At 56.4% G+C, this 23,620-nt stretch overlaps 4 protein-coding genes across 4 annotated transcripts; 3 read left to right on the top strand and 1 right to left on the bottom strand.

Annotated features, from left to right (window-relative positions):
• Positions 1-261: 261 nt before the first annotated feature.
• On the bottom strand, positions 262-2,768 carry GUITHDRAFT_140845 (hypothetical protein; the record flags this gene model as incomplete). Its single annotated transcript, XM_005829914.1, has 18 exons — positions 262-328; positions 388-413; positions 456-494; positions 542-572; positions 784-830; positions 880-933; positions 980-1,131; positions 1,183-1,270; positions 1,519-1,562; positions 1,607-1,674; positions 1,721-1,800; positions 1,850-1,912; positions 1,963-2,017; positions 2,074-2,106; positions 2,228-2,314; positions 2,362-2,401; positions 2,565-2,622; positions 2,679-2,768. 18 exons carry the CDS (start codon positions 2,766-2,768, stop codon positions 262-264), a joined length of 1,122 nt encoding a protein of 373 aa, XP_005829971.1.
• Positions 2,769-7,586: 4,818 nt separating this feature from the next.
• GUITHDRAFT_73490 (hypothetical protein) lies at positions 7,587-8,387 on the top strand (the record flags this gene model as incomplete). Its single annotated transcript, XM_005829913.1, has 1 exon — positions 7,587-8,387. A coding segment is annotated over one exon (801 nt), but the record flags the coding sequence as incomplete, so codon positions are not given.
• A 3,124-nt stretch (positions 8,388-11,511) lies between these two features.
• On the top strand, positions 11,512-14,145 carry GUITHDRAFT_153414 (hypothetical protein; the record flags this gene model as incomplete). Its single annotated transcript, XM_005829912.1, has 9 exons — positions 11,512-12,388; positions 12,444-12,497; positions 12,709-12,767; positions 12,820-12,861; positions 12,955-13,111; positions 13,264-13,305; positions 13,541-13,609; positions 13,923-14,017; positions 14,126-14,145. A coding segment is annotated over one exon (591 nt), but the record flags the coding sequence as incomplete, so codon positions are not given.
• Positions 14,146-20,282: 6,137 nt separating this feature from the next.
• GUITHDRAFT_56893 (hypothetical protein) lies at positions 20,283-21,867 on the top strand (the record flags this gene model as incomplete). The annotated part of the gene is made up of 5 exons (XM_005829911.1): positions 20,283-20,744; positions 20,904-21,019; positions 21,261-21,450; positions 21,532-21,627; positions 21,802-21,867. Coding segments are annotated over 5 exons (930 nt in total), but the record flags the coding sequence as incomplete, so codon positions are not given.
• Positions 21,868-23,620: the final 1,753 nt, after the last annotated feature.

Below are 23,620 nucleotides of genomic sequence, written 5' to 3'. Positions count from 1 at the left end.
GCAGGAAGAAAGCAAATCGCCCTCGAGGTTCACATATTAATTGATTCTCTGCAGTCGTCCTCACACGTTTCTAGTGATGAGGTCAAGGAGAAATCGGGAGGATGTTGTGGCTGTTTCTGAAAGATTGTTTGTCAAGCTTATTCATTTCCATTTAATAGTTCCTTTCCATATTGTTTTGTTCTTTGTTGTTGTATGCAATGTACTCTCCCTCTCGGGTTAGTGTTGTCTTTCATTGGCGGGCTGATGCTTGTACGATTGAGATCACTCTCTCCCCTCAACCTCATTGATGAGCTTCAAGTCCAGAAACGCTCTTAACATCTCATCCACGCTGTGTACAGAAACAAAATCACAAGTCAACTCGCACTGCTCCATCGCCATGCTGCACACCTGGAGTAGCGGCTGCCCTTCTCCTCCTGCCGACAAACGTCAACGGTGTCGCCTCGTTTCCTCCCTACCTCCAGCCCCTTCTCCAGGATCCTTGCGATGCCCAGGACCTGACAGACGTTCACTGGCACAGTCGAGGAGGAGGCAGATGTCTTACAGAGGCCTCAGGGAAGTCTCCGAGGCTGCTCCTGCCATCTTTCGTCACCAGCATCAATGTGAGTCGCGCAGGAGCAGAACTGAAGGAGCTGGTTGATGTCTTCGGTCGTTCTCCTCCTTCCCTCGCCCACAAGGGCCTGAGAAACGTCATCCCCTCCTTGCTGTCTCCCCTCCTCCTCCAACAGCTCTCCCCTCCTCCTCCCTGAGCAGACCTGTGACATGGGAGTTCGTCCGCACAGCAACCAGAGCAGGCAAGACGCCGTGCCGAAGACGTCAGTGAAATTTCCCACCTGCAGCGGGTGACGGAGGCACAAGACGCTTGAGCAAGAGGAAGCAAACCTCCCCGTTCATCATCTCTCCAGGCTGATAGTGCCCCCTCTTGCCGTTGGTCACCTCCATCAAATCTGACGAACAGCAGGAGGGCAGGCTCGTTTCTCACCTTGCTCTTTAGCGACGCCTCCTGCCTCGAGCACGCCCAGTCCACCAGCAGGATGCTGTGATGCGAATCCCCCCCTTCCTGCTCACTGTCCAGCAGGATGTTGCTGGGGTTGACGTCGCAGTGGAAGATCTCACAGCTGTTGGCGAAGCAGACTGTTCGAACCGTCTTCTCATCCCCAGTCGACCTCACTTCTCTCTTCTCACCTGCCTCGGCCAACTCCTTCCAGACCTTGAGCGCCAGCTGCTTGTCCTTGGGTGGCCCCGAAGAGTACAAGTCGGACCCATTGAAGAACTGCACGAGAACCTTCCCCTTGGCTTCTGCTCCCCTCAACGTCACCGAAGTAGCTCCCCGCCTTTGATTCTTCTCCCCTTCCTTCTCTCTTTTCCCGCTTCCCTCCTCTCCCGCACCCCCTCCTCGTCAGTATCCTCTTCCTTTCGCTCGTTTGCCTTTTCGACTCTTCCTCCATCTTCTCCTGCATTGTACCTTGTACCTCCCTCCATCCCTCCCTCCCTCCCTCCCTCCCTCCCTCCCTCCCTTACCTTCCAGCCCCAGCACTCGGGGTATGCTAGCAGGGCAATCACTCCTACAGGAGGTGAGGTGAGGGCAGTCAGACTCACGTCCTGCCACCTGCTGTTGAGACGAGCGAGCGAGAGGTACTCATTGTGAAGGAAAAACTGCCAGTGCCTGCACCTAAGCTGAAAGTCAGGCAGGAGAGGAGGAGCGATGCTTCCAGCAACATACTTCTTGAACTCCTTCACCACAACCTTGATTGGGACAGCCGAGTTGTTCACAGGCTTCACAGAGCACAAGACTGTCTTGGCCTGTAGCTCTACATCATCCCCTTCCTCTGACGGAGAGGAGGCTCTACACCTGCTTCCCTTTCCCCAGTTTCTGCGGCTTCTCCTCCATGAGATACTCCCTGAGAGGCAACGACTGGCACGTGCGGGTCAACGGCAGCAGCAGACACTGACAAGCTCTACAACCTGCAGGAACTCCTCTGAGTACTCCTTGTGCTGCAGTCTCTTCACGCCACCATCGCTACGCACAGGAGGTGCGGAATTAGCAGGAGCCTTCAAGGAAAGATCCTGTGCTACCTGTTCGAATCACGTTTCTTGTCACTCTTTCTCCTGGAGAGCATTTCAGCCTACCCAGCAGAAAAGAAACAAGATCTCAACACCTGGAATGTTCTCCTTCCGACACCCAAACACACCTCTCATCGCACAACTCTGCTGTCATCGTCATGACAACCTCTCGTCTTCTCTCTTCATCTCTTTCAAATCTTCACCCATCCATTTCACTGCCAAACGCCTTCCGCGCTCCTCAGCACTTCCAGATCTGCGCGATCAGCATGAATGCCGCTCCCCTCCAAGGGCACGACTAACTCTTTGTCGTCTAGCCTGACAGGAGGACGATCCTCGTCACCTGATACAGTATGAGGATCGGAGAGTAAGGAGCTTCGTGCGCGACTTACTGGAGGAATACGACAAGTTGTTTTTGATCCTCAGGCATGAAGCGCAGCAGCAGTCAGGGAAGCTGGCGAGATGTCAGCGGGCTCGGCAGGTAGATGTCTCCTCCCTCCTCTCACTAGGATCCTGCGCTCCAACCGAGACTTTCAGCGCTCGAGGCCGTCGAGGCTTCGGAGACTGCCGGCCGTCAGTGAAAGCCCGCACCCCCCCCCCCCCTCCCGTTCCCGACTCACTTCTCGAGCAGGGGGCTGAGACGAGGATAGCGAGTACCACGAGCTCAAGGTTGCCATGTCTGACCACCCTCCTCCGAACGACGCCGCCATGCTCGCCCTCCCTTCTCATCTTGCGGCTACGCGCTCCCCCCTCCCTGCCATTCCCTGCAGGGCTCATTTTTGTAGTTCTGCTAGGTGGACCGGGCCAGAGGACTGCGGTACCAACGTTTTAGGGGATGGCAGGGCGGTTGGAGGAGGGAGGGAGGGACGGAGAGGGGAAGGGGGAAGGGGGAAGGGGGAAGCGGGGGGGGAGAGGGAGCGAGCGGAGAGAGGGAGTATGGAGAGGCGGGAAAGAGAAGAGAGGATACAGGAGGGAGGGAAGATGGATCAGAGGAGAACGGGAGGGAGGAGGTGGGGAAGGGGAGGGGGGAGTTGGCACAGTGTGAGTGGAGGGAGCAGAAGATAAACAAGTGAGAGGAAGGGGAGAGAGGGTCAAGGTCAAGGTCAAGGTCACAGAGCACTCTCATGCTCGTTTCTTGTTTGCTCTTACTCATCTTCTTGCTCAAGGTTACATCCTACACCTCTTGCAGCCCTCAGGCACCACACCGCCAGCTAGGATGGGCAACTGCATAGCAGCGGACAAAGCTCTTCCTGTGCAGCCCCTGGGCCCACCATCACGTGCGGAACCGCCGCCGCAACGCGTTCCTGCAGAGGAGGCGCACCATTCTCGGGCAGAGGAGGCCATACAGTCGCAGTCAGTCAGTTCAGGGCAGCAGCAACCTGAAAATAGAGAGCAGCTGCCAACATCTGCTGCAGAGGAGCAGCGAAGTGATAGGGCGGATCTAGGAGACGCTCCCAGGCAGGAGGAGGAGCCAGCCGCTGCCGGTGAGCACAACGAGGAGAGCGAAACAGAAGTGCATGCGACTGATCAGGTCAGGAGGGATGGTGAACGCCTTAGCAGATCGACTGACATGCTTCTACCTTGTCTCAGGGCGCAACACTGGTAGATTCTCTCCCTAGAGATTCCTTCGTGCTCGACAGAACTCCATGGCTGTACACACACCACAGCATCCATGACAAGCAGCGACTGGTCGACGGGAAGGGATGCCACGTGAACTTCTCAGGTCAGCAGGAATGGATACCTGGTTGGCTCACTTGCTGCCCACCTGCCCATGTTGTCATCGACTTGGGAGCTCCCGTGCTCGTCACCAAAGTCTCCATTTACAACACCAACATCCTCTCCTCCCCCAGGACGATGGAGCTGTGGTGCAAGCAGTCCGAGGACGAGGAATGGAAGTTTGCCTACCTCCTCCAGAGATCTCAGTGCAACCGGCTCGGCCAGGAGGTGCCGGGGAACACGGATTCCAATGACAACGAATCCTCGAGCATCGAGTCCTACTACTTCATCGGGCACCGGGTCTGCGACAAGAGCCCCGTGTGGACCTTCGTCTCAGACCGCGAGCTGGATGAGCGGGAGATTCACGTGATGGCCAATCGAGGAGTGATCCTGCGAGGGCTCGGGGACGTGCACGTCGCACGCTGGTGGCAGCTGAAGTTGCTGGACACCAACGGGTCTCACTACATCGGCATCAACAACTTCACCATGTTCGGCAAGGAGAACCCGATCCCAGCTCCGACCGACGTGGTCGCAGTTGTCGTGACCGAGGAGGGGAGAAACATGCTGAGGGTCAGCTGGGCTTTTGACGACGAGCCCTCGGGGGCGGCTGCCTCCTTCAAGGTCGTTGCGTTCCCTCACTCCGTTGGGCTCGGCGTGGGAGGGTTCGAACGGGTAAGCCCTGCTGCTGATCGATCCTTGAGCTTCCCCGACCTCAAGGAGGAGACTCCTTATGTCTTCGTCGTGTTCGCGATAGATGCGAGAGGCGAGGAGGGGGTGCCAAGCAGGGCCAGCAGCCCAGTGAGCATCAGGAGCGAGGGCTGGACACTTCTCAACACCTCCGAGGTTGAAGATGCGGAAGAAGACGCCGTCGTAGTAGAGCTCGACAAGGTCACGCCGCAGGTCACGGCTGAGCCTCGTTCGACGCTGCTCAGGTCGAAGCAGTCTGAGAGGAAGATCGCGCTCAGTGCCGAGAAGGAGGAGGAGGTCAGCAACTTGAAAGCCATGGTCAAGGAGCAGTCGCTGAAGGAATCAAATCTGAACCCCGAGGAGTTCGCGAAGCTCTACGATGAGAGGATCAACAGGCTGAAAGAAGGATTCTTCGACGAGGTCGAGCGGATCAATGTCGCCACCAACGTCACGATGTTTCTCTCCAGCACCTTTGACGACACAACATCCGAGCGCAACTACCTGATGGAGTTCGCGTACCCGATGCTCAAGTCCTTCTGCCAGAGCCTTGGCCTGACCTTCTCTGTCGTGGACCTGCGCTGGGGAGTTCGCAATGAGGCTACGGATGATCACATGACTATTGACGTCTGTCTCGGAGAGCTTGAGCGATGCCTGCGCAACTCGACAGCCGCCAGCTTCGTGTTCCTGTCGGGAGAGAGGTACGGGTGGAGGGCTCTGCCCAACCGATGCGACAAGGAGGAGCTGGAGCTGATCTTGGGCTTCATCCCTGACGGCGATGCCAAGAGCACCATCAGCGAGTGGTACGTGAGGGACGACAACCACGTGCCCCCCGTGTACAACCTGCAGAAGATCTCGGCGATGAAGGAGAAGCCCATCAAGTACAACGACTTCTGGAAGGGCGCGCAGGACATCATGCAGGGGGCCATCTGGAAGGTCGTGGAGGAGGAGTCGAGCCTCCCGCCGTCGGTGAAGCAGAACTGGCTGATCAGCGTTACGGAGAGGGAGGTGCTGGAGGGACTGTTCAAAGAGCCTTCCAACCTCGAGGTCTCCGCCTTCGTCCTCATGAGGACGATCGAGGGCCTAGAGGAGGCAGCGACGCGGGAAGCGGCGGGCAAGGCTTCCATCTACTACACGAGGAGGGACTCCGACCGTGAGCTGCTCAACGATCTTCGTGCACGAGTGAAACAGACAGCAGCCACTTCCCTGTTCGAGTTCTCCGTCCCCTGGAGCGAGGACGGGATCTCCTTCGAGAATCCGACGCACGCGAGCTACATCCGAGAGCTTGCGGCCAAGTTTGTCGGAGAGACCAAGCATCAGATCCTTGCCAGCTTGCAGAAGAGGCGGCTGCTCAGCCCCTTGGAGCGAGAAATCGTCCACCACTGCTCCTTCGCCTTCCAGCGCTCAAGGAATTTCTTTGGGCGCAAGGAGGTCAGGGAGAAGATGGCGCAGCTGATGGAGAGGGCCGGGCCAACGGTTCGCTGCCTCCATGGGCAGTCAGGGCGGGCAAGACGTCAGCCATGAGCGCGGCTGCTGTGGATGCGCACCAACGGCTCAAGGACAGGGCGTGTGTGATCTTCCGAGCTTGCGGGACGTCGGCCGCGTCTTCCAGTGCCGTCGAGCTCATGCGGAGCATCTGCGAACAGGTCTCCTCGGTCTACACGATGAATCCTCCAGCAGCCGCCCACGAAGACTTTGACGAGCAGGTGGCTGAGTTTCACCGCTGCCTTGCTGCATCCTCAGCTGAGAAACGCCTTCTCCTCCTCATCGATTCGCTCGACCAGCTCTCCGATGAGGACCACGAGCGCTCTGACCCCTGGCGGTGGCTGCCGGGCCCCTCGTCCTCCGCCCCGGACATGCCGCATACCCGCGTCATAGTCTCGACCCTCCCCGAAGACAAGTACAAAGTTTTCCCAGCTCTCCGGGCAGCCCTCGACGAAGAATGGATTGTCAAGATTCAGGGAGTGGAGAAGGCAGAGGGGATCGTCATCCTGCAGGAGTGGATGGCCAAGTCCGGCCGTGGGCTTCAGCCGAAGCAGGAAGAGATCCTGAGGGACTCACTCACGCAGGTCGAGTCGGTCACGATGCTCCACCTCCGCCTCCTCTTCGATCGGGTGATGCGATGGAGGTCGCACGATGCCCCAGCCCAGCTGCCGTCCAGCGTGAATGGGCTGATCTCCCTCATCTTCGACGACCTGGAGAGGCTGCACGGGTCGCGGCTCGTGGCGGAGATGATGGGACTCCTGTGCGCCTCCCGCTGTGGCCTCAGCGAAACCAACTTCCTCGACCTCATCAGCGGCAACGACGAGGTGCTGGGGCAGCGAGGGGTGCCGGGGTCTGTGCTGGAGTACCATGATCCTCCCATGCGGAGACTGCCGCCCCTCGTATTCTCCCGTCTGCGCAGGGACCTGGGAGACTACCTCGTTGAGCGAGGAGAAAACGGCGTCTCCGTCCTCAACCTCTACCACCGGCAGTTCTGGGAGATGGCGAGCAGCCGATACTTTGGAATGCAGGAGGTCCGGCAGAGGCACTACTCCTCCCTCGCCGACTACTTCACCGGCCTCCTCGCTGCTCGCTTCTCCGAACGACAAATCGACCCCCAGCCCCTCCGCTTCGAGACTTCCAGCTCAAGTCAGCAGCAGCCGCTCGGCCTCCCGAATAGACAGAAGGTCAAGGAGCTAGGAGGGGCCCTTCGTGCAGCAGGGAAGCACAAACAGCTGATCAGCTACCTCTGCGACCTCGGGTACCTGGAGGCTGTCTTTGAGAGCGGAAGAAACTACGCGGAGGATCTTCTCATCGACTTCAGTGACTGTCTGCTTCACCTCCAGCAAGAGCCTGCGGAAGCTCAACGGTTGTCCCACGTGACTGACTTCTTCCGCTTCGTCCGCAAGTGGTTCCATGTTCTCTGCTTGGAGCCGAACGCCTTGATGGGACTTGCTTGCAACGCTCCTACTGTCAGCGCTGTAGCTGCTGCCGCCTCCCTTCTCGAGGATCCTCGTCCTTGGGTCCAGTGGAGGAACGCCCCCCTACTTTTCGATGCCTGCACGCAGACTCAGCTGTGCCAGTCTCCCATGCTCTGCTGCGACATCGAGCCGAAGGGAAGCAGCTACGTTGTTGGGGCTGGCAGCATGTGCTTCGTCTACGAGCAACTCTCAAGCCGTCAGATATCTCGATTCGTCGGCCATGAGGCCATCGTGATGGACGTTCGCTACTCACCTGATTCGTTGTCCGTCCTGTCGGTGGCGAGAGATGGCTGGGCTAAGTTGTGGCAGGCGAGCAGCGGAAAAACCCTCGTCGAGTTCGGCCCTCACCCTGCATGGCTGACTTCTTGCGCGTTCGCTCCGAGGGAGAACCAAGTGCTGGTAGGAAGTAGCAACGGGATCGTCTACCTGTGGCAATACGAGGAGAAGAGAGGCTCCTTGCTCGCAGCGCTGGAGGGGCACACAGGACCTGTGCAGAGCGTCCGCTTTCTGCACTGGAAGGAGACGTACGCGATCTCGGGGAGTCTTGACGGGTACGCAGCCATCTGGAACATTGACAGGAGAGCAGCCGTTGCTCGCATGACCGCTAGAAGCCATATCAACTGCGTTGACACCTCCAGCGATGGCCTTCAGATCGCTCTAGCGCTGTCTGAGGGCGGGTGCACGCTATGGAGCAGCACGAGAGACGGCAAGGAAAGCTCCTTCCGGATGAGGCTGCGGCTGCGAGAGCATGTCTCCGAGGTGTGGACTTGCGCCTTCTCCCCAGATGGTAGCGAGATCGTGACGGGAGCTGCCGATCGGGTAGGTCGAGTCTTCAGCTGCAGGACTGGGCAGCTGCTGGGAAAGATTGTCGGTCACTTGCGCTGGGTGTTTGCGGTTTCCTGGGTTGGCGACCTGATCCTTACTGCTTCGAGCGATCGCTCGGCCAAGTCGTGGGACCGTCGGAACGTTCTGCTCAACGACCCCAGCGGGAGGAAGGACAGTTTCGACGAGCGGCCGCTGGCAGGCATCCGATTCGTCGAGGGGGGTCAGAAGCTGCGGGCCTTGACCAAAACGATCACGTCGATTCTTGCATCCACTGACCCCCTGGACGTGTTGAAAGATGAGGAACTTGAGGCCGGGGCAGAAAAGCAGGTGGAAAGGAAGGCTGACTTGGCCCCTGACGGCGAGCGCTGGGCCTTTACCACCTATGGCAGTAACTATCTGATCAGCTACCCTAATGGGAAGGGCGGCACGGCGCTGGACTCGTACAATTTCCCTGCTGCAGGCACCACCACAAGGTGGAAACCAGGATCGAACAACCAAGTCCTCGTCGGAGGGCACGGAGGCTCGCTTGCTCTGATGAACGGCGAGCACGCTGAGGCCACCTGGGCCCAAGCTGGATGGCTGATGGACATGGACTGGAGTCCAGCTGGAGACGTGGCAGTTGCAGCTTGTCAAAATCACACGATCAAGTTGCTGCAAGGAGGAAACGCTACTGAAAACGTCGGGCCGCCGGCCATGTCGGTGAGCGTCTCTGGCGACGGGCAGCGTGCAGCAGTCATAACCATGGAGGGGTCAGGGTACACGGTGAAGGCGACGGGACTGTCGATCTTGAACTTGAGCAGCGGGGAGGTGGAAACAGAGGCAGACGATCCCATCCTGCTCCACGCCAAGTTGCAAGACCGCAACTGCCGTTGGGTCTGCAACGATGGTTACATCGTGGTGCTGTCAGCCGCCTCGAGCATTCTCGACTGCCCGGTCGTCTCTGTGGTCGATGCCAGCAATGGAGATACAGTATGTCGCTTCCACAGCCCCTACCCGACAGACTTCACGTGCATGGATGTTCTTGACGACGCGGAAGGCCAACCGCAGGTCGTCGTCTCCGACTTCATTGGGCGAGTTTACTTGCTGACGCTGCAGAACCTGCGAGGACGTTCGCAAGAAACCTCGGATTGAGCCAGTTAAATTTTTAATGATTATTTTGACATTTGAATTCAATTCTCATTCAGGTTAAATCATAATAAAGTAATGAAGTAAAGAATGTCTGATGACTAGCTCATCGGCTTGCAACGGACTCAGTTCTGGTCAAGTCACGCCGTTCACTGATGGGGCACCGTCCACCGGCCCGGCCCGGCCACTGCCCCGCAGGCCGGGCCCGGGCCGGGCACCCGGCTGCCGGGCGATTGGTTAAACTCTGAGGCAGGCTCTTCAGCCGATTTGTGTGTGGGGGAGGAGGGGGGACAGTCGTTGGCGGGAAGGGCAAAGAGCAGTGGCGAGGGCAGGAGGGAAAGAGAAGGAGGAGAGAGGAGAGAAGGGAAGGAGACGAGGGAGAGAGAGAGGAGAGAAGTGAAGGACAAGTGGGAAAAGCAGAGAAGAAGTCCATTTGAGCGAGAGTCAGACAGTGTGTGTGAGGGCGAGCAGGGTAGGGTGCAAGAGTAGTGATATTGAGGAAGCGGGAATAGGAGACTACGAGATCAGAGGCCTGGCAAGCGCATGAGCATGAACAGAAGACTCTAAAAGGATACGCAGCATGACTTCAAAGGCAATCATTGCTATCCTGGCCACCCTTCTCTTTGAATCTGTGAGGGCAGCCGACCCAAACTCGACAAATATCACGGGCGTCAACGCAACCAACCTCACCAGCGCCAGCTCCACAGGAATCCATACAACTGCGCCGACCACCACGACAGGAATACTCACAACCTCGATCGTGAATATTTCATCAACTGAGTACTACACGACTACTGCTGAGTTCTACAACCTTTCGTCAACGCCATCCCCGTACTCAGTTGCAAACTTGCCGTCTGTGTTATCGCCTGCTCCCACAGCCAACGCCACCCCGTTCGTTCGACCTCAGCCTTCTAACACGGACTTGGGGCCCTGCGTGTGCGACCTGACGGCGAGTTATTGCGATGCCAACTGCCCTTGTGACACGGTAGCGCTCGGACGTGACTGCACAGGAGCAGAGGTCGCTTTGTTCTCGACGGCCTACACAGTTCCCATCAAGGTCTCGAACGCCTCCTCCATCCCTCCTGCTCTAGTGCCCTTGTGCGTCTCGCCGGACACCTTCCTCAAGATCAACTCTCCGACCGTTCTTGAAAACTCTCCCCTCTGTGTGGCTCGCAACAACAATCCTTCGAGCGGCTATTTCTTCATCCCTCAGCCTGATCCAGTCACAAACGACAAGGTGCGTATCGAGTTCAGCAACCAGGAGTATGGCGTCTGGCTTCCTTCGCCTCCTCTTCAAGACTTCGTCTCAGCTGGGGCTTACCTCGTGGGAATGCCGATTGCCGTTGCGCATGGTGAATACCTGGCTTCGAAGGTCGATTCCTTCATAGGTTTGCGCCATTTCTCCCTCCCTTACCCAGGACCCAACGGGTTCTGCCAGGAAGGCAACCTTGTACGCTACTGGGACGGGACGGCGCCCAGTCTGCCGTGCATGGTAGGAGGTCTGGTGGCAAACGCTTGTCAGGCTAGTTCCTCCCTTTCAGCTACCCAGTACCTTTCAAACCGATACGTCGCTAAGACTCCTCTTGGAACAGATATCGCTTCGTGGTCTGACATCACGAAATGGTTGCAAATTCAAGTGGATGCTTACCTCGTGCGAAGAACCGAGAACGGCACGCTCCTCGAAACCCTCTCACTTCCCAGCATCCCAACCCCGCAGCAAGACAACACCAACAAGGTCTGCGAGAATGTCTTGGAGTCAATCCGGTTCAATTTCGTGCTGGATGGGAGTGGTGGCATCAGCAGCGTCAAGGCGGTAGTCCGCATCCGAGACAAGGTTCCCTACTCCTCCTCCAACGAGGTTTGGATGTCCCAACAGTTCGACGCCTCCTTCCTCAACGCCAAGAACGAGCAGAAGGTGACGGCAGTGGCTCGAGCAGAGATTCAGAAGTCTGGCAACCCAGGATACTTGACAGGCAAGCCGATCCTTGCCGGCCTGTCCACCACAGACGCGGGAGGGAACACAGTGATCGAGCAACTGCTGGACGGGTTGACCCTCCCGAACATGGCGGACTCGAAGGGTCTCTGCCGCGTTTGTCCCTCAGGAGTCGGTACTGCATGGCCCTCGAGCTGCACCAGCGACCCCGGAGGAAGCGAAGGGTTTGATGGGAGAGAGCGAGTGCCTGTCCTCTTCAACGAGGACATACGACTCGGCTGCCAGCTGCAGCTTACCAGGTCGCAGTTGGCCAGCTTCTGCTCAGCTGGAGCGCTTCATCCCCTCCTGCGCTATCCCAGCAGTCTCCGCCTGGGGATCTGGGGCAACTCTGACCCCAGCAACTACCTGGACTGGGTCCCCAACAACCCGAACCAGCAGCAGCTGGCGGACACCCCCGGCAACCCCAGCACGAGCCAAGCATGGGACCCGCGAGGCAATTGCTCGAACGTGGTCAACTCGATCCACTTGGAGGTTCTGACAGCAGACGAGGGAAGCCTGCGCAACCCGCAGCAGAAGATCATCGGAGCACGAATCGTGTACGGTCAGTCCTTGTGGATCGCCCAGCAGCCCGACGATTCGAAGCCCAACTTGTACACCATCACCACCACCGTCTCCTTCCTCAAGATCGCCAACGGTGGGGCTGTGGAGGTGATGCCCCCCATTCCCTCTGTGCTTCCTGTCCTCCCCAACGACATCTTCTACCCCTTCACCGGGGCCGCGAGTTCCTGCCGCATCGGCCGATGGCAGGTCGCGCTGATCTTCTTGTTGTCTGCGGGCATGGGGATGTTGCTGTGAAGACTTTGAATGTGATGCTTGCTTTGATATAAAAGAATAAATGTAACCCACTTCCTTGTCTCCCACTCCTCACCCCCTTGTGGCTCCGCCCGCAACCGCTGCCGCTTCACCTTCCCCACCTTCGCCCTCACTCTAGCTTGCTTGGTGGCAGACCTCTCTTGGAGAGATCATGTAGCAGATACGCGATGACGAAGTGCAGGAGGAGAGCGTAAGTCACCAGCCCGGCAATCTGCAGATTTACATCACTGCAGAGCTGAGCTAGGAAGCAGCTCGACTCGGCGTACCGTAGGTCGCACAGGGAGATTTCGAGGAGAGCCATAGTCTCTTGATAGAATCAACTGTTGAAGCATGAGCCCGACAAGAAGCAAGAAGGCGAGGAGAGTGGGATGGGATGGGGGTTGGGAGAGGAGGAGGAGGAGGAGGAGGAGGAGGAGGAGGAGGAGGAGGAGGAGGAGGAGGAGGAGGAGGAGGAGGAGGAGGAGGAGGGGATGGTGGAGTGGCAGAACAAAAAAAACGAGGGGAACGCAGCAAGAGGAGGGAGGTACGGACCCTCGTCCAGTGGGAGGAGTTGCAGACATTGCCAGCAGCCTTTCCCCCTTCTCCCCCGTCTGCAAGTCAACAGGTCAAACTCCATGTCAGTCTAGCTGGTCACCAGCTGACCTTGGCATCCCATCATGCCCAACCACTCCTGCACCTGCGACCCTGCGACCCCATCAGCCGCCTCGTCCTCCTCTCCACCCGATCCCTCTTGCCCGTCCCTCCTTTCCCTCCTCTCTCTGACTTCCACTCGCTCACCATCCACAGCGCCGCTGCCCTTCTTATGCTTGGAAGAGCTGAAACTCTGGCTGGCATGCCCGATCATCTCCAATGGGAGACCTCTCCCTACAGGCGGCCGGATGCTCGAGCGCAAGCAGGCGCCATGGTCTCCCTCCAGGGTCTGCAGGCTGCTCATCTGACAGTGATGAGTCACGGTGACGCTCAAGGAAAGGAAGGAGACGTTCTTGAGGCTCTGGCCTCCTTGAGAGAGGGGAAGTAGGAGGAGGGCGGGAGGGAGGGAAGGAGGAGGAGGGAGGGAGGAGGAGGGAGGGAGGAGGCGAAGTTCACCTGCTCCTTGAGCATCTCGTTTTCCCGCTGTAGTTGACGGACCTGTGGAAGGTGAACAGAAATCCGACGGAGCCAGTCCAAGAGGTTTTGGAATAGAATGGGAGGAGGGTGAGAGAGGAGGACGAAAGAGTGAATACAAACGCAAGGAGAGGAAGGAGGAAGATGAGGAGGAGGAGGAGGAAGGAGAGCGGGGGGTGAGGAGGAGGAGGAGGAGGAAGAAGAAGAAGAAGAGGAAGAAGAAGAGAAAAAGGAGGGGCTCGTGATTTCTGGCGCTCACTTGTGTCATCGCGTCGACTAGCCTTTCCCACGTGACCACGTCAGGGACTTTGTTACCGTAGTGACCGCTCTGCAGACGAGTAGTATGAGAGGGAAGGAGAAAAACAGACGAGGTAAAAGGGAGATATGCAAATCTAAGATGAAGAAAATGAAAGGAAGATAACAAAGGAGAGGGAAGAGGGCCGATGGGAGCCAACGGGGTAATGGAAGGAATGGCAGGCAGGACTGGCAGAGTTATAACGAGCAGGGAAGGAGTCGGTCCAAGCAGTGGGGCAGCGATGGGGTGAGGCATCGAGGAGGAGGAGGAGGAGGGGGAGGAGGAGGAGGACGTGGTGGTGGTGGAGAAGGAGACGGAGGAGGAGAAGGGAGGGAGGAATGAAGACCTTGAGATTTCCATCACCAACAAGCTTCGAAATGAGAGGGATCATGTCGAGCATCGACAAGCTCAATGTAACCCCTCCCACCCTCACCCTCCCCTCCTGCACGCGGAGTCACCCAAAACTTGCTGCCTCCTCCTCCTCCTCCTCCTCCTCCGTCCTCCTCCTCCTGCTTTTCCTCCTCCTCCTCCTCCTCTCTTCTTCCGCACCAGTCCGTGCTCGACGAGCTTCGACAGGCCCGGGCTGATCCGCATGTGCCTCGGGAATCTCCGCAGCTCGTTGAGTAGCTGCATCCCCGTCTGCAGGTGGATCCTTCCCCATGGTATCTGAACGTCGAGCGAGAGAGGAGCAGGGGACAGTCCTTGCGCTCGATCAGCATCTGTGAGAGCAGGAGAGTCAAGAGGGCGGAGCTGTTACAGCAGGTTGGACCTGAGCTTGCCAGGTGGAGATCGACCCAGGGCCCCTGCACGTGCAAGCTGGATGTCTGCAGGAGGAGGAGGAAGCAGGGGGAGGAGGAAGAAGACACGAGGAGGCGAAGTAGATCAGAAGATGCTAACAAAGGACGAGTACGGTACCTCAACCCGGCAGGCAAGTCCCTTGTAGCCTGTCTGTATGTCTAGCAAAGTCCCCCGGAGGAGGATGGACAGCCCAGCTCCTCCTCCTCCTTGCGCTGGAGTCTCGGTTCTGTCTTCTTGCTGATCTGATATGGTTCCTCCTCGTCCTCCTTGCTCTCCATGCCGCTCAAGCGAAGGCGAAGGGCACAAGACAGAGAGGACCGAACCCATGTCGTGGTCGGAGAGAAACAAGCACACCTGTCAAAGAACGAAGAGAAAGGAGCAGAGGCGGGATTGACAAAGTGGTTGAGAGTAGAAAGAAGCCACAAAAGGAGGAGGAGGAGGCGGAGAAGAGCAAAGACAAACGTAAGCATGCGATTCACCAGTACGAAGACTTTCACCTCCTCCACCTCCGCGGAAAACTTCATCCCGTCGCCGTTGGCTGAAGTTTCTTGAAGAATGGACGCATCATTCGGCTCTCGCTAAAGAAGCAATTATCAAAACGCTCCCTCCTCTTCCTGCTCCTCCCTACCTGCACGCCCAGCGGCGAAGGAGTTCGGGGTCGAGCCCCCAGTGCCATCTCGTCGTTGAATCTTCTCATCTCCATCTGCCCACGAAGCTCACGGGGTGGAGGGGTTGGCAAGGCATTCAAGTGTGCGGCACCTTGAGCGTTACCATTGACGGACTGTCAGTGAAGCTTCTGTAGGAGAAGATGTAGTCCTTGCTAACGTGATTGATCTTTAGACGACCTTCCTCTACACATGTCACCCCTATGCCACATCGCAACCCCAGGATCTGTCATGAAAGAGAACGTTCAGCGGCATGCAATCGTTCCTGCTGCTGCTCCTCCGCCTCCCCATCCCCCGTTTCCTCCTTGTTGTCCTCACCTTCCCGCTCATCATCCCTCCTCGCACTCGTGGATTCACACGGAGCCTCGAGCTCATGCATGCAGTGTGGAGAGAACTCTCCGGCCTCCTTGCACGGTAGGACGACGAGGGTTCGCTCGAGCTCCCGTCTTTCTTGGGTGTAGCATGAGGCGTGACAAACGCTGATGAAGGAGCCAGCTGCTCATCATCTCCGTCCTCATGAAAGGATGATTGTAACTCCATGCTGTCTGCCGAGAGTATCAGACAACGCTCTGCCCCGTCGGGCGTTGCCATCATGAGAGGATCGAAGGATGCATATGAGATGCGAACTGCTCAAGAAGTCAGGAGATGGTGATGCCAGCAGACGCTAGAGGGTAGACGGGCGGAGTTTGGAAGATAATTCACGGAATGGACCACAGGAGCGGACACGAGGAAGGACATGCAGGTCTGTGAATCCAAGAAGCAGGAAAGAAAGGGAGATACAAGAGAAGCGTACGATAAAGAGCATTATACAAAGGTATGCAGACAAAAGTAGAAAGAAGAAAACGAAACTCACCTCTTTGAACTTCAACTTTGATCACCAACAAATGTGGGATCTTGCTGATCGACTTTGTAAAATCCTTCGACATCTGCTCCAGGGCAACAGGTCTAGACTTGGCGGGTGAGCTTGACATCTTCCTGGAATTCTTCGAGCTTGGAACAAGCTTATTAATTACAGACAGCAATCGATCGTGAAGAAGAAGCTCGACAGGTCGAAGTTTCACGTGCAAGCCCAGGCCATCCTGTGGGTAAGCTTTCTTCTCTTCATCCATGAGCCTCGAAACTCCTCCCGGGGATGCTGCAACATGCGCTGCCTGGACCTCACAGTGCGACAAGAAGGAAACTCGTTCGTGTGCCCGTGAGACGCGCTGCTTCATGGCTGAGTAGCCCATAACAAAACATAGCTCACTAGAGCTTATCCAGGCTTCTTCCTCCTCACACTCCTGCAGCGGCCACAAGGCGTCTACCATGTCGTTCTTGAAGACACGCTGAATCTTACTAGCTGTCTCCGCATTCTCCATATCAAAGACATCCGTGACCTTCATGTGATTCACCACAGCACAGTTCTCGCCGTACTCCTCGCGAGAGAACAGCTCCATGGCGGAGAGAAACTGGTTGCAGAAGGTATCCACCCCTCCTCTTCTGCATGACAGGAACTCATGCGACAAAGGAGGTCCCTTGAATGACAGGACGGCGTCACCCAGGCACACGATCGTGTCGTCGAACACGAACGTTCGAACATTAACAGTATCAGTCCACCCGGTCGAGCTGCAGCCGCTCCCCTGCGGCATCGAGTCCGAGTCGTAAATGCTGCGGGCTGTTGCCAGCTCGAGCTCTGCTGGAGAAGGAGAGAGCGGCGGGGTTGACCACGCGCTTCTGCTTCTCTTGGCAGCTAGTCCAGGGCTGCAGATAGGCAAAGGCTTGCAATCGTCATCCTGTGTCACTATCCTCAAGGCTCTCTGATATATAGAGAGGTCGTGCAGATTAGCCTGAACAGCGAGCGTAAGGAGAGGGGAGGATGATTACAAGGTAACGCACCTGGACAAGAAGTACGGAGTTGTTGTCACGAGCAAAGTCATGAGTCTGTCTTGTGACTTTGATCACAATGTCTTGGAGGTGGATGCGGAAGCATGCATCAACGATGGCCCACCTGCTTCTTCCTCTGCTCTTCAAACCCTCGTACTCAAACAGCTCCTCCCCAAAGTCGGAGTCATCGGATTGCTCTCCGTTGAGAAACTGCCTCCTCACCCAGCCTCCCATCTCCATCTCAGATGCCAAGGAGGTCTCCTCCTCCCCTTCTCGGGACGCGAAGGAGCGCATGGAGTTCTCCTTCTGCACTTCGTTGCTCTCCGGCTTGCTCGGCGTAACTTTTTTCTTGATCTTCGTGATCATATCATCCACTTCCTCAATCAGCAGATAGAGCATCTCGAGCTGCGCGCCGTTTATCGTGGCTGTCAGCGACTTGCCCACGATGTCCAGCTGGGCCGCTGGAAGTCTGAACGGATACTGAGGGTGCGATACGGGACCATCAGGAGCTTTCCTCGCAATGATTCGCACGCTAATTCGCTCCCTGTTGATGATCGGAGGCTGGAAGATGGGCACCCGCCCGCCATCATCTACAGCGTCAAGGCACCAGGTGACGTCTTCGATGCTCAGGACTTTGCAGGCTGCCTTGGTTGGACCAGCAAAGTCGCAGAACGCAGGCTGCCACATGCTGTTGGTGGGCTGCAAGGACAGAGTCTTGAAGGAGAAAGTGCAAACAAACCGCTCGGTGCAATACTTGAAGACCAGGTTGTTGACGTCTACTTTTATGTTGATCGCGATTCGAGTCAAGATCGATTGCACCCATCCCTCTTGCTCGTTATCTGTCTTTTGCTTCCTTGTGGAATCAGTGGAGTTGCTGTTGCCCGCTGGCTTACTGTTGGAACTCTCCGGACCCGAAGTTGATGTTGGAGTTTGCGCCACAACTTCGACATTCGAGAAAGATATGCGAATATGCTCCCTCAACAGGTTTGCTAGTGGGAGAAAAACCTTAAGTTCTTGCACAAATCCTCTTCGAAACACAACTGGCAGACCTATCTCCTCCTGAAAACCAAAAGTCGGCGCTGAGTAAACCACGCGAACGTGTACTTCTTACCTGAAGTACGTCGAGCTTGAGCTCCACGTTCTTGAAGACAAGCTGTCCTCCCCATACTGTGGCGTGCTCAGTCGTCACATTGTGCAGATACTTCTGAAGGAATCTATCGAGGATACCCTGCCACCAAAGTGACCAAAAGGTTTCCAGTCTTCGCTCCTGGACTACGAAATCAAAAAAAAATATACCTGCACAATCGCAGCTGTCATGCTCGAGAAGACGTCGACTTATTGTGAGTAGACAAGTGACTCCATCCTTAAAAATGTCGAGCGATACCTTCCTACGAAGACACGGTCTCCTTATGCATCCGACACTGCCTGCAAAGAGGACACGAATGTGCGGTGGACTAGGGATTGTTGTTGTCAATCTGATGACATCAGCAGTTCCTCTGCTTGCATGAGAGCGTGTCTGACGTTGGTATATCAAAGTCTAAGCACGGAGGAGGAGGTTTGAGCTCCTAGAATCTGCTCCTTCCTCGCATGAGCCGCTTCGTCCCTGGTCTTTGTCGCGCCATGCTGGCGTGTCTGAGCCAGGGAAACAGAAGGGTGGTACTGGCAAAGGGGGGTGGGTAGATTGAATTCGCATCGTTTATGAAGGGGTACACTGAACAGGCAGGGGTGCTGATGACTAGAGGTCGGGGGTGTTTCTCTGTTAAAAAGGGGGGTACCAAAGAGCTCAGAATATTTTTGGACCCAGACTAACATTTGATGGGGTAGGGTGGTAGATGAAGGCAGGGTGGAAACAACTCGTTGTAGTAGAGATAAACCTGATGGGATACGAGGGGGTAGGGTAGTCATTTCATGAAGTGACTAGTACATGGGGACCCCCTGCTGATGAGTCAACTGATGGGGTACTTTGTGCTTTGAGGATTCTGGGAGGGGGTTGTGTGAACATTTGTTCACGAAAAAAAAAGAGATTGTTAGGGGCTGAAAACAGTACCAAACTAAAAACAATTTATAGAGAATTCTGGTATTCTTTATATCAGTTTTATTTATGTATTTATATATTGTACGAAATATTGAAAGAAAGAGAGTTGATGAAAGATATTGTTGCTATTTGTTCTACATCCGTACATTTGACGAACGGTCGCACCACCCCTACCCCCTCCGACTGTCCTGGCTAGCTGGAATCGACCACAAAAATATCAGGCAGCCTCATTGAGGACCCCCCACCCCCAGCAGTGAGAGACGAGGCTCATAACCAAAAATCTCTACGTACGGTTCACTTTACTCTCACCGGGCCCTCGGACTGACCGGGCCCGGCTCAACAAGACGGTTATGAACGTTACTCTGTTATGGTTCCCGTTGACTTCACGTGCGGCTGTGGAATGCAATGCGAGAGCAAACGGGGAGGAGTTATGAGAGGAGGAGAGGAGGAGAGGAGGAGAGGAGGAGAGGAGGAGAGGAGGAGAGGAGGAGAGGAGGAGAGGAGGAGAGGAGGAGAGGAGGAGAGGAGGAGAGGAGGAGAGGAGGAGAGGAGGAGAGGAGGAGAGGAGGAGAGGAGGAGAGGAACGAAGGGGATGACAGGGATGGATAAAGTAGATGTGGAGAGAGAGACAGAGTGAGAGGATGTAGAAGATGTGAATCTTCAAGCTAGGCAGGCTTCAAGGAAATAGAACAACCAACTCAACGGACAAGAGATTACGAAATTGTGAACTGGATTTTGGGATATAGCGGTTGAGAGATGTTTTGAAGAACGAACAAACAAAATTCACGATAACCCCTGACTTCTATGCAGGATTTTGATATGTCCCATCATTGCTGAACTACCTGAGATACATCAGATGCAGCCACAGAAATCGAGGCAAGGCATGAAAGGTGCGAGATAGACGGCTGGCGGTGGATGGCCTAAGATGAGCATGCAGGTTCTCCAAAGAATGAAAGGCAAGGCAAGAAATTCAATGGGAGCGACAAGCATCGCTCTCCTAAATCCGGTGGATACAACAAGAGAGACGGAGAGAAGAAATCCAACGACTTCAAGCATGCAAAGGTGAGGCAAGACCCGGCGACTTTCGGGGCTTGCTGACATCTCGACCTCTCAGGGACAACAAGCAGAATCGAACAGTAAAGCTCTTGACCTGCCCAGAGATGGGATGGGAAAGTGGTACGAATTCATACCGGAGCATGCTGAGCATGTGGGAGGGAAGAGGAAGAAGAACGAGGACAGGATCTCGGAGCTGAAAGAGAAGGCTCGTCAGTTGCTCGATGCAGAGGTGACCAGGTTCGAAGCATCGGAGAGGAGGGGGAGAGGCTCAGACAACGACACGAGCTTCCTGAAGAAAGTCATGTCGTCTGGCACCCTCAACGATAAGATGGCTTCCATGATGCTCATGATACAACAGTCGCCCGTCCACAGGCTCCAGGTGCTGGACATTCTGCTGAAGATGGCGTCGAAGCGAGGGAAGAGGGAGCACTCCATGGCTCTGGAGACCCTTAAGGATCTTTTCGAGACCGACCTCCTCCCCGACAGGAAGCTGACGTACTTCCATGAGCAGCCAGTTGACGAGCAGGCAGCTCGCAACCCCACGCTGCTGGTGATGTGGTACTTTGAGGATGCAGTGAAGCACAAGTTCGCAGAGTTCATCACTCACCTCGAGGCGGCGACCCACGACTCGCTCACGCACGTCAGGACAAAAGTCTGCAGGATGTCCTACGATCTCCTGCGGACCAAGGCGGAGCAGGAGCAGGCGAACCTTTTCTTACTGGTGAACAAGCTCGGAGACCCTGACAAGAAGGTTTCCAACCCTCGGCTCCCATTTCCTATCCCTCCATCTCCTCCCCGCTTCCTCTTCAGCTCCTTCCTGCCACTCCCTCCTTCTCCCTCCTCTGTAGCAGCTTCTCACTGCACCCTGCTTCTCCCTCCTCCTCACTCTAGTTGCACTTACACGCCTTAGGTCTCTTCTCACGTCATGTATCTCCTCAACAAACTCCTGCTAGAGCATCCTGCCATGAAAGCTGTTGTAGCCGCCGAGGTCCAGCGCCTCCTCTTCCGCCCCAACGTCTCTGACAGGTACGTGCCCCTGCCCCCTTCCGGTTCTCCCTCGATTCTCCCTCCTCTTGCCTCCATGCGCTTCCTGTCCCTGTGAAGCTGCTCTATCCTCCTCCTCCTCCTCCTTCCCCCTCCCACTCCTCCTCCTCCTCCTCCTCGTCCCCCCACCCCCCTCCTCCTTCTCCCTTCCCCTCCTCCTCCCCCCCCTCCTCCTTCCCCCTCCCCCTCGTCCTCGTCCTCCTCGGCTCAGCTTCATCTGCAGGGCAAAGCACTACGCTACAGCCTTCTTGAACCAGATCATCCTCGCAAAGCAGGACGGGGAGCTGGCAAAGGGGCTCGTGGGGTCGTACCTTGGGCTATTCAGGAAGCACATGGAAGAGAAGAAGAACTTCGAGGACAAGACGCTGACTGCCATCCTGACGGGGGTCAACCGCGCCCTCCCCTTCCTCCCCGTGGAAGAAGCGCAGAAGGTGCAGGAGAAGAGCGGGAAGGAGGAGAAGAAGCGGAAGCGGGATGTCAAGGGAGACGAGAAGCTGCCAGTGGCTGCTGCTGTCATAGGAGAACATCTGGACTCGATCTTCAAGATGGTCTATGTCGCTACTTTCAACACCTCCATCCAGGCGCTTCAGGTCAGGAAGGAACAGAGGATAAGGGAAGAGGAGATGGGGAGTGAGAGGTGGTGCAGAGGAGGGGGTCGAGGAGGAGGAGGTCGAGGAGGAGGAGGTCGAGGAGGTCGAGGAGTAGGAGGTCGAGGAGGAGTAGCTCGAGTACTTGAAGAGAAAGAGCTGAAGCCGAGGTCTCAGGTTTTGTTTCAAGCGACAGCTGATGCCCATGGAATACCTTCAGCTCGATACTATCGAGCCTTATACTCTAAGGTCCCCCCCCCTCCCCCTCCCTCTTCTCTTCCTTGCTCATCTTCACTTTACTTACAATGTCTCTCTCACTCATGTTGTGCTTTCAGCTCGCAGCTACAGATCTCAGAACGTCCTCCAAGCACGCCATGTTTCTCAACCTCCTGTTCAAGTCCCTCAGAGTAAACCACTTTCATTCCTCCTCTTCATCCTCGTCTTCCTCCTCCTCGGCTTCGTCTATCTTCTCCTTCTTCTCTGGCTTCTCGTTCTTTCATCTTTCTTTCAATCATTCTTCCTGCCCAGATCGACAAGAACTTGGAGCGCGTTGCCTCCTTTCTGAAGAGGCTCTTGCAAGGTGAGCCCGATCAGCTGTTAAGGACTTGAATGAGAACATGAAAGAGAGGAGGACGAGATGGTCGTGAAGAAGGAGGATAGATCGGAGGGGGAGGGGAGCAAGGGGTAAAGGAGAATGAGAGGCAAGAGGTGTAATGGCGGTAGATGGGCGATGAGAAGGAACTGGAGGACAGAGGAAGGGGGTGGGAGAGACGAATGAAACAGTTTCAAGGGGGAAGAAGGAGATTCGAAACTCTCTCCTCACTTTTTTGCAGTCTCAAGCACGACGACCGTCACCTTCAGCTGCGGCGCTCTCATCCTCTGCTCCGAAATCACCAGCCACCGACCACAGCTCTGGGACCTTCTCCTCCAGCCCCTCGCCCCCCAGAACTCTGTAGATGATGAGGACGATGATGGCATCGAGATCGTGTCGGACAAGAAACCAGCTGCTGCTGCTGCTGCTCCTCCCGTTGCCGTTGAGATCAAGCCTGGATCGAGGGTGAGGATCAAGAACCTGGTGAAGGCGACGCAGTACAATGAGCAGGAGGGAGTCGTGAAGGCCTCGGACGGCGACCGATGGGTTGTGAAGCTGGACGAGGGAAAGGAGGTGAGGAGAGGAGAGGAGAGGAGAGAAGAGGAGAGAAGAGAAGAGGAGAGGAGAGGAGAGGAGAGGAGAGGAGAGGAGAGGAATGATCTGCTGACATCCTCGCCTGTCTTTTGTTTCTCCAGACGCTCAGGGCCAAGGCAGAGAACCTGGAGGTTGTGGAGGAGAGGAAGGAGCTGGAGCAGTACGACCCCTACAAGAGAGACCCGGAGTTCTGCTGCCCCAAGGGTGCGGGGGTGACGGAGATCGATATCCTTACCAACCACTTCCATCCAACCGTCCGCATCTTCGCCGACAAGCTCAAGGAGAGGAAGAAGATCGAGTATCAGGGGGACCCGCTGGAGGACTTCCAGACCATCCGGTGACACTTCTTTCCTCGCCCCCGCCCCCGCCCTCGCCCTCGCCCTCGCCCTCGCCCCCGCCCCCGCCCTCGCCCCCGCCCTCGCCCTCGCCCTCGTCATCGTCATCGTCATCGTCCTCCTCCGTGTCCTCGTCGTCCCTGTCTCCCTCCTCCTCCTCCTCCTTCTCGCTTCCCAGCTCTCCATACTCACCTGCATTTCTCAGCTTCCTCGACAAGTTTGTCTACAAGAACCCCAAGAAGAAGGAGGAGGCGGACGGCAGCAAGGGCTCGCAGGTCATGCAGAGGGCGTCCAGAGGCAAAGGAGACGCCGCTCCTATCAACACACAAGACTGGCTGGAGCAGGCGGCGCCGTCGGTTAACCCTTCGGAGGAGTTCTTCTTCAAGTAAGGAGAAGGCAGGAAGGGGGAGGGCAAGTAGAATAGGATGGTAGCAAGGAGCCAGGTGGAGGAGGAGAAATGGGGGGAGAGAAAGAC

Source organism: Guillardia theta (assembly GCF_000315625.1).
Source record: "Guillardia theta CCMP2712 unplaced genomic scaffold GUITHscaffold_49, whole genome shotgun sequence".
Classification (NCBI taxonomy): domain Eukaryota; class Cryptophyceae; order Pyrenomonadales; family Geminigeraceae; genus Guillardia; species Guillardia theta.
The sequence above is the reverse complement of the archived record's forward strand: the minus strand, read 5'-3'. Positions and strand labels throughout refer to the sequence as shown.